At 44.3% G+C, this 17,405-nt stretch overlaps 1 protein-coding gene and 1 long non-coding RNA gene across 2 annotated transcripts in view; one reads left to right on the plus strand and one right to left on the minus strand.

The window, feature by feature from the left end:
• Window positions 1-492: 492 nt before the first annotated feature.
• LOC310846926 lies at window positions 493-3,603 on the plus strand. The gene is made up of 2 exons (XR_014565632.1): window positions 493-531; window positions 582-3,603. It is a non-coding gene; the product is annotated as an uncharacterized lncRNA (long non-coding RNA).
• Window positions 3,604-5,222: 1,619 nt separating this feature from the next.
• Window positions 5,223-17,405, minus strand: part of TNN (tenascin N) — a gene marked incomplete at its 5' end in the record, with an annotated part of 32,230 nt that continues 20,047 nt past the window's right edge. The window contains 7 exons of the mRNA XM_083745773.1: window positions 5,223-5,540; window positions 8,365-8,528; window positions 10,431-10,598; window positions 11,654-11,750; window positions 12,724-12,875; window positions 15,845-15,977; window positions 16,809-16,939. Of these exons, the coding sequence (XP_083601899.1) occupies window positions 5,409-5,540; window positions 8,365-8,528; window positions 10,431-10,598; window positions 11,654-11,750; window positions 12,724-12,875; window positions 15,845-15,977; window positions 16,809-16,939 (977 nt within the window). The 3' untranslated portion in view covers window positions 5,223-5,408. The remainder of the gene's footprint in view (window positions 5,541-8,364; window positions 8,529-10,430; window positions 10,599-11,653; window positions 11,751-12,723; window positions 12,876-15,844; window positions 15,978-16,808; window positions 16,940-17,405) is intronic.

The raw sequence follows: 17,405 nt of genomic DNA on the forward strand, positions 1-17,405 counted from the left end.
AGCTTCCCGACACAGGGCTGCCTTCAGGTGCCTATGGAAGGTTGTATAATTGTTTATCTGTTTGATGTCTGAAGGAAGGGCGTTCCATAGGGAGGGCACCACTACCAAGAAGGCCCTTTGCTTGGTTCCCTGTAATTTCCCTTCTCGCAGTGGGGGAATTGCCAGAAGGCCCTTGCAACTGAATCTTAGTTAAGTGGGGGGTCAACTTAAATTGAGTGGTGGAGTTAAGGGCATAGCTGTTTACTTTTTGAGATTGCTGTGGTGCCGTTTCTGTCACAGTAAATGAAAAAATACTACAGGTGGCCTCGCTTCTAATTAAGAGTGGTTTTCCGTGCTTACTTCCATTGTGTTACCTCACAAAAAGGCACAGATACAGATACTTTGGATATGTACAGTTACATAAATGTAAGCAGTGAGTCAATTAATTTAGTCAATAAGTGAATTCTTTATTCTGGCAGCAATCATTCCAGTGGTTTATTACCAATATTACCGTAATCTTCCTAGCTCATCCCTGTCATGCAACCAATTCCTGTGCTTTGAAAAAGCTTAGCAACTGGTCAATATACCGCCTTTGTACTAAGGCGGTTCACAGTTTTAAAGGACTAATGCAGATGGTACAACTTTTAAGATTGTTGGGCCAGGGACGGGACAGTCTGACTGGAGCAAGCCTTGATGTTGTCTATGCCTGCCTGCCTCCTCCTCCTCCTCCACCTCCTCCTCCTCCTCCTCCTCCTCCTCCCAGGGCAGATGTTCAGCTGTGGCCGTGCCTAGCACACTGGCATAGTCACAAATCATGACATCAGTGCAGCATCACAACCACAACGTGTGATTCTTGATGTGCTGCAGCAACTCCTGTGCCTGAGTCAAACTGGTCTACTTGCTGTTGCAGATCATCTTCTCTTAGCTTATCTTACAGGTATTACTCTAAAGTGTAAAATGTTTTGTCAAAACAGAGCATGTGTGCGGACACTGGCCAACTGAGTTGGGCGCCTTTCAGATTCAAGAAACCACGTAAGTTCAGCAGGTACATTGGCTTCAACTAGATGTGTGCTCCTTTGCACAACACATGAAGAACTCTAGACTAAAACTGCCATTTTATGTTCTGTGTAGGTTGGATTTCATAAAGAATTCTAAGAATATAACTTTAAAATATCTTTATTTATAAGTAATAAGGATCTCCCCATTACATTCTGTGGCTAAATTATAAACTTTGCTAAACAATGTGAAATATTTCTGAAATGTTTCAAGATCCACAGTAAGTATCAAAATTGGCAATGGTATAGAAATACATTTTTTTCTAACAAGCATAAGTAATTACCCATAGTGGTCAAAAATAAAATTTAAGCAGAATGCAGAAGCAAACAAGACAGATACTAGCTTGATTACAGCAGAATTTAAAGCTTTCTTTAAACTAAACTATTATGTTTCTGTCTATAAAGAGTTATTTAAAAACAAAAAACCAACAAGTTAGATACTTGGGGCCCTGTATAGTTTTGGTGAAATTTGTGCCTCCTGGACTTCTCAGTATTTGTTATTTAAAGTGTTTTTATAACAGTTTTTGTAATTATTAATTCTCCCAAAATCTGATAACCATTTTTAAACTGGAAGTTAAGAAACACTTGTCCAAGACTCTCCTCTGTGTTCCTGGCTCAGCTGGGATTTAAAACCAGGCCACTAGATAGAAATCTAATCACTGACCCACATTTGCTTTCACTGTGACTTGGAAGCGATACAACCACTAGAGATTACAAACTTTGTTTCACATATGTGATAGGGAGAAGTTATGTTTTTACTAAGAAAAAGAATCTTTCCCTACCACTCCCTCCACAAAATTAAGAGTATCCTGTTGGGAAAATTCTGGTAGTGGGAGCAGAGGGACATAAAGCTCATCTTCCTCTCTCCCTATATACATAAAATTATAAGGCTGTCATCGCACAGCCCCCATCGGAGGATTTGTCATGCTGCACCACAATACCGGAATTGCGTGAAATCAGCTTAGCCATTGGAGGATATGTAGGGAATCATCACAATCCCAGATTTGCATGAAGTCGGGGTTAGGAAGGGGGTTAAAGGGAAGGCAAGTTGCACAATAGCAGTGCCCACGGAATGGGACTGAGAAGGAAGGGACACTAAGAGGGAGAAAGTGGTGGTTCAAAACAGCATAAGTTTAAGTAAAGCAGTGGTGGAAAGACAATGAGAGGGAAATGGTGGTTTTAAACAAGAGCCGAGGTATGAATAAAGCGGGAAGATGTGGCAGTTTTAAACAATGGCAGAAGTTTGAGCAGCGTGAGGAAGGAGTACCAGTGAGGAGGGAAAATGGCATTTAAAACAAAATTTGAGAACTATGAAAAGGGAGTTTGGAAAGGCTCTGCTGTGTTAGCTTCTGGGTTGACCCCATCTCTGCTATTTCTCCTTGTTAAACCTGGTTTGTTTGTGATTTAAAGACCAACCCCTCAGTGTACATCTATCCCTGCTTACACAAACCTCTGCTGTTGTTTAAAACCACAATTTTCATCCCATTCTCTCTCCATCTCTGCTCTCTCATACTCAAACTTCTGCTATTGTCTGAGTGCAATGAGAAGGACACTGCCAGGAAAAAAAATGGCTATTTCCCCTCTTCCATTCCTCAGCTGCCTCATATGAGAAAGATAAAGGATGTGGAGCCCTCACATATTTCATAGCACCTTCATACAGCATATTTGCCACATGAAGCAAATATGAACATGAAATTCCAGATTAAATTTAGAAGAGATATTTTTATTAACAAGCAAACACCCAGACATGTGCCACATCCATTAACTGAAGTTAAGCTTCTCTAACTAAACAATTAGGTAGAATAAAGGTACGAAAGTTATCATGATGTAGGAAGGGGAAGGGGAACATGAGGGGAAATGGGGAAATGGAAAAGAGATTGCGAAAAAGGAGGGAGTATGAGGGATGGAATGGCACTGGAGATGAAAGCAGAGACACGAAAGGTTCTGGCATAAGAGGGGATGGTGGCTTCATAAGAATGTGAAAAGGATGCTTAATAGTTGCAATATACAGGCAACCCCCATTTTAGGTGTGACCAATATGTGTGCAATCACACACATAGCACCAAACACGGAAATGACTCAGAAAGGTAATAAAATACATCACTAAAAGGAAAGAGTGGGGGCAGAGTTTCAATTGCATGCGATTTCACGCAAGCGCACAATGACCCGGAACACAACCCTGCACAAGTTGGGGGTTGCCTGTATGGAAGGAGAAAGATGTGGGACACTGCAGTCAAACATAACTATGCACAACTACTAGTTAGTGCATGGAGCGGGAAAGGACTACAGAGTTGTATTGCTAGATAGACTCAGCTAGGTCACACCCGGAAATGGAGGAAGTAAAGCCTTTGTACTTCGTGTGTGTGTGTGTGTGTGTGTGTGTGTGTGTGTGCGCATAATGTAACAAGATGGAGATGTGTGAGTTTGCTCCAAAGCTTACAGCACATGTTTGGAACTATATTCTGTATTTTCTATGGAGGGGTCTCTTGCCTGTATTATCCTTGCTGCTGCATGGAACACTGTATGACTTAGACCTTGAATCTGTTAAGTAAAGCATTTGAAACTTAAAGGTGTGTGGTCTTCTCATTGCAAGAGGGGTAGAAAGAGGTCAGCTGCTGTGTGCAGATGAACAATCTATAGTCCTAACGCTGTACTGCAGCTTTTGTGAGTTTAATCTCTGCTACTGGGGCTCTCAGTATGCTAGCCCCAAATTTTGTACCCAGCCGATTCTTTTGTTTATCCACATGCGTAGGTCCTCAGGGAATCATATATTAAATTCCCTCAGAGATGATGCATGAGATTACTCTGGGGATTGTTTGTGTACAAGGAGGTTGCAGAAAAAGAGTGCAGAGGAGGTATAGACACGAAAGCGAAAGGTGAAAACAGGTGTGCAAAGCAGAACTGCAGAACAAAAGAGAGAAGTGGCTTCAGAAATGGTGTTGGGAAGGTGAAAAAGGTGAGCTTAGCAGTTGAACAGGGTGGGAAGGGGAAGCTGGAGGGGGTGAACGTGTTGGTGAGCAGAACAAGTAGGAGCGCACCCCCTAGTAAAGCATATATACAACATTAGAAATACTGACTTGCTATACGCCCCTTTACTTGAAATCAACATTAGGTGGTGCTATAACTAAAGTTTTACACATGGCTTGGCAAACCTAAGTCAGGTCTGAGTCACTTCAGGCTGCAGAACAGAGGCTTAAAAGGACTGCATGCTTCTCCTTAGCACAATATCTCTGCACATAGAAAACTACATGTCTGAGAGGAGTGTTCCCCTTAGCAAGGCATTTGGGGCAGGAGGATATGGAGGAACACTTGTAGTATGAAATGGTACAGTTTTGTGACTTACTACAGAAACAATTTCTCAAGTGAAAAAGAGGGTGGGAGAAAAGGGGATGAAACAATTTCTCACATGGGAATAGAGCCAAAGAACAAGAACGAACAGGGGCAACGCATTCTGCTTTGCTGCTTGAGGTGAAACGGAAACGTTCCCCCCCCCCCCCCGTCCCTGCTGAAGCCTGCCTCATCTGCGTTGCACAGCAGTGCTGGCTTCCAGTGAGATCTCACTTGCTCTGTGAGATCTTGCAATATTTCAGTGAGATCATGTGAGATTCGGTGAGATCTACCCAGAAACCAGTGCTGCTGCTGGTACCACTTCTCTGCCTGCAGGATGGGGCCCCATCTCGTGGCTTTTGCCCCTTGAGGCTCTTGCAACACCTTGCCTCATGGACAGGGTCGGCCCTAAAAAGAGCAAAGGTCGTGCTTTATTTAGGAGAGGCATCTTTGAGATACAACCGCATCATTCTCAGCAGCGCTTGAGAGTTTGATACTGTTGGCTTTTGGTGACTTGACAACTGTCTTGCAGAGAACACCATGGATAGAAAAATATGTTAAATTAGCACCTTGGGTTTTGCAAAGCTACATCTCAGAAATCAGAGCACAGCAGACCAATCGGGTCCTTGTTGAGCGGAATAAGCAAAGCACCCGAGAGACAGAGCAAAGAAGGAAAAGAGATGGTGTGGTGACTTCTTTGTTTTCTCTGGCAAGGAAAAGCAGGATCCTGCTGTGGGGGAAGTTCTTGTCAAGAACATGGAACCATTGGAGGACTGGAATGCGCCCTCCTGATCCATGGTAGCTATCAGAACAAGCAGAGGGAGCCGCGATAGACATGGCCCTCCACAAGAAGAATTCAAATTGCACCCACAGTGCAGTGCAGGTTCTGTGCTGATCCCAACCAATTAAACCAGATAATTCTTCTGCGGAAGCCTGTAACCAGTTGTATGCGATTATAAATGTACTAAAATAAGCAACCCAACGTCACATGGTTACATGATAATGCATCGCCATGTTTCACTTGACAAGCACCACATTTCATCCATTTTAAACCCTGGGTTCCTTCCCTGCTAGAGATCTCCTTTTTCTACCCAAGATTGGGTGTGAGCGTGGACGGAACTTCATCTCGGTGTAAGGGATGGAGAACAAGTGGCCTTTCCATGGCTCCCAGTTAATTCCCTGGAAAGAGAAAAAGAGGTAATCAAGCACCAGAACAAAGGACACTGCCCTGAGCTACACCAAGTCAGACCACTAGAGGCTTGTCCTTGTCGACTGCCTGGTTGTGGTTCTCTGGGGCTTCAGGCAAGAGTCTTTTCCAGCTCTTAACTGGAAACACCAGGGATTAAACCTGGGATCTTTTGCATGCCAAAGAAACTTCTTGAATCTGTGGGCAAAAATTAAAACTCCTGCCCAAATTTATAGTAGAAATAATACCATTTCAACCATATTATTTTTCACTTACTGTTATGGCCAATAATAATAATAATAATAATAATAATAATAATAATAATAAATTTATTTAGAATAGAATCATAGAATCCTAGAGTTGGAAGTGACCACAAGGGCCATCGAGTCCAACCCCCTGCCAAGCAGGAAACACCAAAGAAGGAGACTCCACCACACTCCTTGGCAGCAAATTCCACTGTCAAACAGCTCTTATTGTCAGGAACTTCTTCCTAATGTTTAGGTGGAATCTTCTTTCTTGTAGTTTGGAACCATTGCTCCGTGTCCGCTTCTCTGGAGCAGCAGAAAACAACCTTTCTCCCTCCTCTATGTGACATCCTTTTATATATTTGAACATGGCTATCATATCACCCCTTAACCTCCTCTTCTCCAGGCTAAACATGCCCAGCTCCCTTAGCCGTTCCTCATAAGGCATCGTTTCCAGGCCTTTGACCATTTTGGTTGCCCTCCTCTGGACCCGTTCCATTTTGTCAGTGTCCTTCTTGAACACCTGGCTGGGTTTCCCCAGCCACTCAGGGCGGTTTCCAACAAAGATTAAAAATACATTAAAATGTCACACATTCCCTAAACAGGGCTGCCTTCAGATGTCTTCTCAATGTCAGGTGGTTGTTGTTCTCTTTGACATCTGGTGGGAGGGCGTTCCACAGGGTGGGTGCCACTACCGAGAAGGCCCTCTGCCTGGTTCCCTGTAACTTCGCTTCTTGCAATGAGGGAACCAACAGAAGGCCCTCGGAGCTGGACCTCAGTGCCCGGGCAGAACAATGGGGGTGGAGACACTCCTTCAGGTATACTGGGCCAAGGCCATTTAGGGCTTTAAAGGTCAGCACCAACACTTTGAATTGTGCTCGGAAACGTACTGGGAGCCAATGTAGGTCTTTCAGGGCTGGTGTTATATGGTCTCGGTGGCCACACACTGTCACCAGTCTAGCTGCCACAACAGCCCCATGGATTAGATCCAGTCCTCAAAACCTTTCAATAGGTGTTGATAAACTGCCATCTAGGAAAGTCTCTCCAGATCAGAGTGCCCCCACCAGCTTATTTTTGCAGGTCTTCAGAGCACAGATGGAGAACCTCTGTTTGTCTAACTGTCTAAAATGTTTCCTGCTCCACTGGCTTGAACATTGATGTCATATCCTATTGTTATCATGTATTACTGTGAATTGTGGTTTTAATTTCACTTTTATGCTGCATTTTATGAATGTTGTTAGCCATTCTGATCTCTGTATGAGGAAGGGTAGAAAGAGGAGGAAGAAAAGTGTGCAATACTTTTGAGCACAGCAATTCCGAGTGATCAAAGCATTTCACATACACTGTCTTGTAATCTAGCAAGGTAGGTCAATATTATTAGCCTCTTATTCTTTGTGCAGGAAGAGCTTGCCAAAGGCTACCACCTGGCTGTGAGATTCAACCTGGGGAGGAAGAGCCTTTCCTGAGTCATAAAGTAAAGGACCCCTGACCATTAGGTCGTGGCCGACTCTGGGGTTGCGAGCTCATCTCACTCTATAGGCTGAGGGAGCCGGCATTTGTCCGCAGACAGCTTCTGGGTCATGTGGCCAGCAGGACTAAGCCGCTTCTGGCGAACCAGAGCAGCACACGGAAATGCCGTTTACCTTCCCGCCGGAGCGCTACCTATTTATCTACTTGCACTTTGATGTGCTTTCGAACTGCTAGGTGGGCAGGAGCAGGGACCGAGGAACAGGAGCTCACCCCGTCGCGGGGATTCGAACCGCTGACCTTCTGATCGGCAAATCCTAGGCTCTGTGGTTTAACCCACAGCGCTGCCCGCGTCCCTATTCCTGAGTCATAGTTGTCTCTAAACCACTAAGGCACTGCACTACTCTGTGGCACCTCTTTCTCTATAAATCTGCTGCAATGCGCTTTTCAGCAGAAATGCGGCAAAAGGGCAAAAGGGCTCATCTTCCCATCTTTCAGGCTCTTTGTTCCAGACCTCAGCAGCCATTTTCTGACATATTCGGGGGGGCGGGAGTCTATGCTCATGATTAAGTTGTGAGAATTTCAGTTTTCAGATTTTCCTAACAACTGTATGAGAAAACCTAATACTGCAATCCTATATACACTGGTACCTGGGAATAAATGTCAGTGGGGCTCACATTTGAGTAGACATGTGTAAAAATGTTTTAATGGATGGATCCAATGAAAAACAAATCAAACATTGCAGCCCAAGGAATAACAACTCCTGATATAAATTCAGAGTTAAGAGATGGCAGGATAGAAAGGGTTTCCATTCCATTTGTGAGACAGGTAAGGCAGTTCCAAACTTTAAATGACAACCGCAGGGAAGTCTCTCATGTTGCCAGCATTTTAGTAGGCACTTGGAAAAAAATTGCATACCTGATATATAAAAGGAGAACCATACAGCAGGTGTGGGGACCTGTGGCCTTCCAGGTGTTGCTGACTACAACTACCATCAGCGCCAGCCAGCACAGGCAGTGGCCAGGGATGATGGGAGTTGTGGTTCAGCAGCTTTTGGAGGGCCAAAGGTTCCCCACATTTGCTGGGCAGAATGCCCAGTACTCACCTCACTATGCTTGTCTTCGCCATATTTGCCATTCAGATTGGCCAAGTGGCAGTTCTTATACCACCAGCCACCGTGATGTGTGATTGCGCAGTTGCTGAGAGCGATGTCGCTGTCCCTGTCCCAGGTGGTAAATCTCCAACCGTTGTGGTAAGTCATGGCATCCCCTGAATTGGGGGAAGAAAGGCAGCATTAGGACTACGGGGATCCTGGCTTCATTAAAACCCAAGTACACCTGGGTACCTGAAATAAGAGCTGTGAAAGCCTGCCTAGAGGAATCAGAAATGCAAGGGAACTTTTCTCAAGGGCCAACATGCAGATACACAACTACTGCTAAGAGGAGAGAACACAAATGGCCAACTATACAAGATTTGTATCAGCATCGGCTTCTGCAAAAATGTGCAGCTCAGATTGATGTTGGAAATGTAGTCAGCTCACAATGGACTTTATTCACTGCTAGTAATCCTGCATGATTATACAGATATACTGGAAGCAAATTATTAAAAGTATTATGGGGAATTTGCTGCTGCGGGATTCTGTAATGGCCCCTTTTTGTTCTTCTGAGCTGGACATACTTCTGAGTAGACAAACCTAAGACTGCACAGTTACAAGGAGTAACTGACAATGAAGTGAATAAATAGCTAGTAATAAATCTCTTCATAGCACCTACCACTGAGGCACCCAAAAGTATCCCTTCTGGCAAAGGAGTGGCTTTTGGGAAGTTGAGAAATCGTTACACTGATGGAGTCAACAAACACAACTGGAGTATGAGAAAGGTGGCAAAGGTGTTTTTCTGTCAATATGCTATATCACCTACTAAAGGGAATAATGATTTTTGTTGGAAGGGTATTGGAAAAATATTACTGGCTCCTTAAGTGCCAGGGTCATACTCGATTTAGGCATAAAATTTATGTTGTCTGTGCTAGTGTTGTCTCTTTACACATACTCCCACTTACGTATACAGCACACAGGTGTGGTTTTGCTCCATCTATAAAACCACACATGTATATCTCTCTCTTTGTACACAGGTCATAAAGTGATTTCATGGGGAAGAACTGCAAAGAAAGCTTTGTGCTTTCTATAAGACTATACTGTTAAACTAGCCTTCTCCAACCTGGTGCCCTCCAGCTGTTTTGGCCTTCAGCACCATGTGCTGGCTGTGGCCAATGAGTGCTGTGGCCCAGAAGAGAAGGGGAGCACCAGGTCAGTACATAAATTATTTCAATTCTGGCCATTTTAACACCTGAAAAGTTAATTAGCTCCACCCAGTGAAGGGTGTCTCACTGCTTCTGTGTCCAGTGTCTACTGTCGCAGGAAACCCCCCCCCCCCCCAATCATTCAGTTTGTACAAACTTCACACACACTCACACACTACATATGCTATGCTTCTGTTATAAATTCATAGAAAATCAACCATACATCGGATTTGCACCGTTCCACTTTTATTTTACTCCATGAAGGAAGGACTACAAAATGGGGAAGGTTTGATACAGGGCAGCCATAATCCCTTCAGCATACCAGCACATACACAGGAGCCCTGCCCAGTTGCTATGCCAACCCTGATTGTCCTAGACAGAAGACCGTCAAGATCACAAAGAACTTGCATATGGGAGTGGATTCAGCACGGACTGGAACAAAGGACAATAATCAGCTCTTCCCTCTGGGGGCAGGAAACTGCAAACTCCCCCCTGTCACCTGGAAAGTACTCATGGGGAGGGGGAAAGAGGGAACCAGCCAGGTGACAGGACACTCAGGTTACCACCACAACTCCTCCCTCAACCCCTCCTTTCTGTGATGTATGTATGATGTTTCTGGGGGTGGTCTTGATCTACAGGGTGGCAATTTCAAAAGTCTTTATAAAGCCTTGCACACCATTTTTCTGGGTCCTTCCTCTCTCCTGCAAGTGAGGGGAGCACCCTGTTGCAACAGATCAATAAAGGCCAAACCTACAGGCTGCTGTTTTGCTACAAGTTATCCTGGTTGGTGTCTTTGTTTTTGTCCAAGGGAGCCCGCGGATTTCTCCGTTAACACTACACACGATACTGCAAGCCAAATAACGTTTTCCTTACCAGCGGTGCCTCTGTACTTCCCCACTGAGAGCTTGTAACGATCCCTGCTGGAGCCCACCTGGAAGAGGTCGTAGACGGCGTAGGCAGACTCATTGTGCGTTCGTAAATCCACCCTCAGTTCATAGGGAACGGGGGCGTTACTGGTGAGCTGATGCAGCTTTTCAAGGCCTGAAAGTAACAGTCCAGAGTAGGTTTGCAGACAACCACAGTTCCAATTGTCCGTGGCCAGCAAGAAATATTTCCAGGCAACAAAGCCAGAAAGTTTTCATGACAAAGCTATAAATTTCAGTATGTCCAGAGTAAACTTAGCTGAACTCCACCCATTGTTTTTGCGACATAAATGCATTGCTCTTTGGAGGCAATGTGCCTTCACCTCTCCTGCTGCCTGGGGGCTGCTCCCTGCACCTGCTCCGCCAGCCTGAGCCAAGCACAAGCCGGCTGACCAGGGCAGTCTGATAGCCAGCTTGACTTGAGCGGTGAGGCAGGGTAGCTCGGAGGCAGCGAGGACAAAGGTAGAGGTGGCAATGGCAGCTCAGCTTGCAGCTCTTGCTGAACACCAGGTGTGCGTGCTCTCCTTTGGGAAGAGACAGGGCTGGCCAAGGGGGGGGCTTTGAAGACCGCCCCGCTGGCACACCTGGGTGAGACCCAGGGATTTGCTTTAGTGATTTGCTTTTCACTGCTTGGAGCCCTGGCTCCTCTCCAATCTCTCCTCTCCCTCCGTTTTCCCTTCCTCTCCTCTACCTGCTCGGCTCCTGGCAACTGATTTGTATGCAAAGGGAGCAGCTTGAAGAGTCCTCCAGCACAGGCAGGCTTCTGCTGCTTGGCACTGCCAGCGCACCCATCCCAAGAGCTGAAGACCCACACACAAGCTCCCAGGGGAGAAGGACTTTTGGGGGTGTCGGCAACAGCAGCAGCATCCACCAATTGAAACCAAAGAAAGAAAGCACTGAGAAAGGGACTCCCCCTCCTTTTTGTGGTTCCTTTCCTTCCCATTCCCTCCATTGTGCATCTTCTCCAGTGCAACTAGTTGGCGATACTGGCAGTTGTGCCCCTACAAATCTTGCACCCGGGGCCACAGCCCCTCTCGCCCTGCCCACCCTAAGCCACTGAGCTCACCTTTCCATAGCACTGGCTAGAAAGACCAGATATGCACGAGCAGCGGCACTTTTAGAAAACCTGTGGCACCCTTCCCTACAGTCACATACAGAATGCAGATACGGTACCAAGCCAAAATTCCCCAGCAGGGTCTCCAAAGCCTTCAACGTAATTCCTCCAGCGCTTAAAGAAATCCAGCTGCCCTGTGTTCCGTCTCTGAAAGACCTGCGAAAGCAAACAAAAGCCAAGTGACAGGTCTGGTCCCTTGAACACAGAACACCAATGATAGGATGAGAGTTGGAAACTGAAGATAAGAAGGCTCAAACAACAGGCACAATAAGAAATACCTAACCTGATGAGGCCAACTTAATTTGACCATGAATTATAGAATTCTCCCCATCTGAATATCTCTATTTTGTTTGTGGAGTAACACCAATGCCTTTGTGGTCCACTCTTTCTTTCTTTCTTTCTTTCTTTCTTTCTTTCTTTCTTTCTTTCTTTCTTTCCATGGCACCTGTGCATCTCTATGCAGCTTTTGGTTCTTCTCCTCTCTCCCCCCCCTTCAACAGGTTATCAATGAGCTCAAGCACATGTGGTTATTGATTAAATCACAGGAGGAAAAAGACCCCCTTATCTCACCAATATTTCTTTTTGTGCAGAGTTTAAACCATTGTGTGCATGAACTCATGCATATCAGTAAGCTGTAAAGGCAGGGAGGGGAATGAGACAAAGTAAACAGCGTGGAGAAACCAGTTCCCAAATTAGAAATTCTCCTGGTTAAATGATAATGCAGAAAAGAGGAAACCAAAGGGCTGAACCAGCCCACAAGCAAGAACAGGAAAGCCATGCAGGACATCCACTCACCCCTAAGAAGGAAACTTCAAGGTAGGCTTTTTGAAGCATATGAAGACCCTGCCTTGTACTGTTGCATTTCTGACTACCACTGCTAACATTCCAGGGCGCACCTAACATGTGGGGTTTGTGCTTTGACCTGCGTGCTGCTACTCACCTCAACCCCCACAATACTGTCTGAATTTTTGTGCAGGTCCTGCAGAGGCAAGTATGCTTTTGGTGTGGTTGGTTGCAATATGACCACCAAGCGATGCTGCCTCATTCCCCTTGGTGAAAAGGGCCAAATCTGTCGCATGAGTGCTTTGTGAAAGGATAGAAAATAAAGCTGTTTAAGAGCAGAACTCACTATCCATCCGCCTCCATCAGTGGCCATGTCACAGTACACCTGCAGGGGTCTGTTGACGTCACCGTTCAGGTAGATGGTGTACATGCCGCTGGCAGAGTGTCCGTTTTCCTGGGTCTGGCTGCAGTCCGCAGGGAAGGGATAGCGCAAACTGACTGCAGGAGCAAAGGAGGGGGAAAGCCAAGTGAGCAAGTTCAAAAAGAAAGATGAAAAACAAAGAATATTTGTACAGCACAGCAATATAAAGGAGGCCAGGGCCACCGTTTCTCTAGATTTTCCAGTTTTCCATTCTTAAGTTTGCAAAAATGTTGGGGAGGGGGAATTTGTATGCAAGTTCACATGCATTTTCTGTGCCTTCCTCCTAATACACATTTTTGCACACAGATTAATCAAATGCATTTTATGCATTATTTTCACTAATGTGCGCATTTTTGTGCGCTCTCCCTGTTTTTTTTACATACGGTTTTTTTGTCTTGACAACCGCTTTGCAAAATTTGGAGAACTGCAAATTTCAATTGATAGCTGCATTTCAGTTTGTGTCAGAAAGAGCAAGATTGGGCCAAATAAATCTATCCCCTATCCTATACAGACCACGAATGGCAGAGAGCAGGGAGACCCGAAGGGGCGCATGAACATGATAAAATGCAGTTCCATAAGCCAAGGCTAAGGCTGCCAGCCTGTACATACTTACTGTTAGCATTTGTTTGGAACACCCAGCAGAAACTGAACTGGATATAGAATCCCTGCTGGAGGAGCACACTTTACCCTGCATACAATCACACTGAGACACACTGAGTTTAGGAAAAGAAGCAAGCTAATATTTGTTACCAGAAATGCAGGCTCGACAGGAAATATCTCTAATTCTATCTACCTACAATGGAGATGCAAGAAGCAGTCCTTGCTTTTGCACCACAAGAGGGAGAGCTCAAAGTCATCAGGGAGGCATGAAGGAGAAGGAAGGTGAGTAGGAAGGGAAACCACCAACCCTAAGATTATCCATCTGAAGGAAGGTCAACAAAAGGAGGACAGCCGAGGAACTCTGGAGTTTCCTCTCTCTGTCTGCTCTTTCTCATGCAGTTACCTGCAGTTACCTTGCCTGCAGTGCAAATTGATCAGCACTCTGTCACTTCCAGCACGTACCTGGGAGCAAGTCCCATGGAATGCAATAGGATTTACTTCTGAGAAGACATGCATAGGATTGCACAGCATTTATGTCTAGCTGTGTTTGCTTATAGCCATCTCTCCAAACCCTCGTCTTTCCTTCTCTCTTACTGTTTTTCCCACTGTCAGTTTTTCAGCTTATATGCTTCTCAGGGAGCAAATGAAGGATGGAGAATCCAATTGTTCCTTTCAAATAAACAGTAGGTCTGTGACCCTGGTGGCTTTGTCCATATATCTTTCTGAGTTGAGGCAGTGTAGCAGAAAACCCAGCATGACTTGTGAGCTCCCACTTCAAATCTCACTTGAGTCATGAACTCACAAAGACCAAATAAATGGATAGATCTTATAGTAAATTGTTATGTACTAAGCTTGGATCCTAGAACAATAGGTAAGTGGGATTCTAGAATGCAACAACTGATTGGGCTCACAGGAGAAGACCAATCAGGCTCCAGGAGGAAGTTAATCAGCCAGTCAGACTGGACTCATGGTGTAAATAATGTATATAAAAGCCTGAGGTTTGGGGAGAAATTCAATCACTGTTTTACAAGCTGCAATAAAGAGCATGAAATTATTGCAGGACTCCGAGTATATTTCATAAATCTACATGGAAAACACTCCTGTTTAAGTTCGAAGAAGGTGTTTTCTGAACAATCCAGCTTTAAAGCTGTCTGCTTGTTATTAGACAACTGTTTTGTGCTTGCCCACTTAATTATTAAGTATTCCAACATTTTAAAAAATGGATTTGTTTGTAGCTTTTGTCAACTTTAAGGTTGCCTTTGGCTCCATCAACTCACATTGGTTGTTCAACAAATTATCAAATGCCCAAACCTCTCGCCATTTTGTGTAAGGATGTTATATTCAAACACCAGTCTGAATGTAAGATTTCATCACACTGAACTCTTCTTCCACTGTATTCCCAAATCTAGTAGCATAAAATAAGGTTTTATACTGGAGCCTCACCTTTTAAACTTATTTAATAATGATGTAAACATCTGAATTAAAACAGGATCCCTTCTTTCTGGTCATCTCTGAGCTGATGATAAGATTCTCCCATCTCATTCTCTGTTGAGGCTTCACAGATGGTTAGCATCCTTGAATTCGTTTTGTCACAAAAGGTCTCAGGTATAAGCTAAAACAAAAGTCCTTCTACCTCGCCACAGATGAGCTCTTCCTAACTGGTGTCTTGATGATCAATCTCATAACTGAGTTTACTTTCCAGTTAAGGGGCTCAGCAGTCACATCTACATTATGGAAAATTAAAAACTGGACAACATGTATGTGGTACTTTGAAATTCTGGCATATTTACTATGTAAGATCTGAAAGTGCCGCCAGTTCTTGACCTATTAAAACTTATTCCACTATTACTATTCAAATCTGACGTGCAAAATCATCAAATTTAGAATGTCTTCAGAATAGGCTATTAAGACATTGCTCTTAGGATTCTTTTAAATACACCCATAATGCTTCTCAGAGCACAAGAAACAGGAGTTCAACCTCTCAAAGCAAAAATACATGTTAGATGGTGATGGGCACATTCCCTCAGCTCAATTAAGTACTGGGTTTGGCAAACAAAACTATATTAAGTTTAATCTGAGCTCAATTTGTGTTCCATTCTGCTCCTGATGACATCATCAAATACTTGGTTATAAAAATGAATGTTTATGATTTGTGATTATGGTTTTCAGTCACATATTTTCCTACTAAGATTCGGTATGGTGCAAATTACTTCTTCCCCTGGAGACCCCTAGAAGGCGGCTAAGATCCTGAAATTTCAGATCCAAACCCTGAGACCAGACTGACCTACTCCTTGAACTCCTGGCCTCTTTCCAAGCCTTCATAATACAAAAAATCCTCAGACGATCAGCACAGATTCAGCTGGCAGTGCCACAGGACCCGTTTTGAGGGCAAGCACCATCTTGAACAACAGGTCGTGGAAGTTTTACTGCAGTTCCCAAAACCTACCTGTAGAAAAGGTGGTGGTTGTTTTTCGACTCCAGCGGTCTCCCTTAAAGGCCATGATATGTATGGTGTATTTGGTTCCTCGAGTAAGGCCTTCGAGGACAAACCTTTCCTCATTAGGACCTAACCGCACTTCCTGACACACAAAAGAAAAGAGAGGCAAAAATTACATTTCATTGACAATTTGGCTCCAGCCCTTCTTGACCTTCGCCTCCAATCCCTGTAAGAGGCAGGGAAAGAGATGACTGGCTACCCAAAGATGGTTGTGATCCATGGGGAAGTGAAAAATGCAGTTTTTCTAGAGGAGGGTAGGGGAACGTGTGGCCCTCCAGGTGTTGCTGGATTGCAGCTTCCATCATCCCTGACCATCAGGCATGCTGGCTGGGGCTGATTGGAATTGATTCCAGTAGTTCATAGCATTCGTAGTTCATAGCATTCATAGAATAAGTTCCAGTATTTGAAGGGAATAGGCTGTATTTATATTCCCAAAACACAAGGATGGGGCAATTCAAATTAAAAGCTTCACTTTTAATCTCTGAAATCATCTGTTCTTTTTCTGCTTTTTAAAAGGTTGTTAAAAATACTGTTTTATCTCTAGGCTGCATTTCAAGATTGCTTTTATAACTGCTGTTTCTATAATTTGCTTTTATGTGGTTTTAATGCCTTATTATAATTGTATATCATAAACCATCTTGTGTGGGGGCTGGACATTTTCAAAACTAAAATGAGGCAAAAGGGGGGCCCTGACTCTATACTGGCTACATGCCAAATCTTCATGATGATTCAGTGTTGCTTTACAGTTATGCCACCTGTACCAACTTTTCATATAAATTAAAAACATTAAATGCAAAGCATATGTAGTGAATCTCTGTATCAAATCTGGGTTCATGGGTGAAAAGCTTGTGCATTTTTGAACTATTGGCTTAGCTAATCTTACATTTGCTCACATAGCAATTTACAGACTTACCTTGATAGTACCATCTGGTTCCCGATAGGTGAGAAGATAGCCACTGATCTGAGCATCAGGTGGTGTCCAAGTGACCAATCCACTGGACTGTGTTACATCTGACACACGGACATTCCTGGGAGGGTCAATTTCTAGGCAAAAGACAAAGCAGGTGAAGGTGTTTTAACCTGCTATATGGTTTATTCATTACAATAACCTGTGTAGAAAGAAAGAGATTTGACCTCCCCATATTCCTAAGAGGAATTGAACAAACTACTGGAAGAACCATTTTCCCCTCCACAATTCCCTGAGTGGTTAGAAATTCCAAGGTCTGCCTTTATTTTCCTTGTTAGGAATATTAAAATATTTTGCAAAACAGTCTAAAGCAGCATCAGTCCCACTCGCACACACACCCCCAAGCCTGCTTTGCGAAAGACAGTAGCCGTTTCTCCACCTCTGCTTCATGCCAGCTCTGTCTCTGGGTTAGCATACATCTTATTTCCACCAAGATGCTGTTTTATTCAGCCTCCAGCACAAGAAGCTTGGGGATGCTGCATACTTCAGTGCCTCAAAGTAGTGAACCAGGCCATTAGAAACATTCAGGGCCATCAAGCTATC

This window comes from Podarcis gaigeae (assembly GCF_964106915.1).
Source record: "Podarcis gaigeae genome assembly, chromosome: 6".
Taxonomy (NCBI): Eukaryota; Metazoa; Chordata; class Lepidosauria; order Squamata; family Lacertidae; genus Podarcis; species Podarcis gaigeae.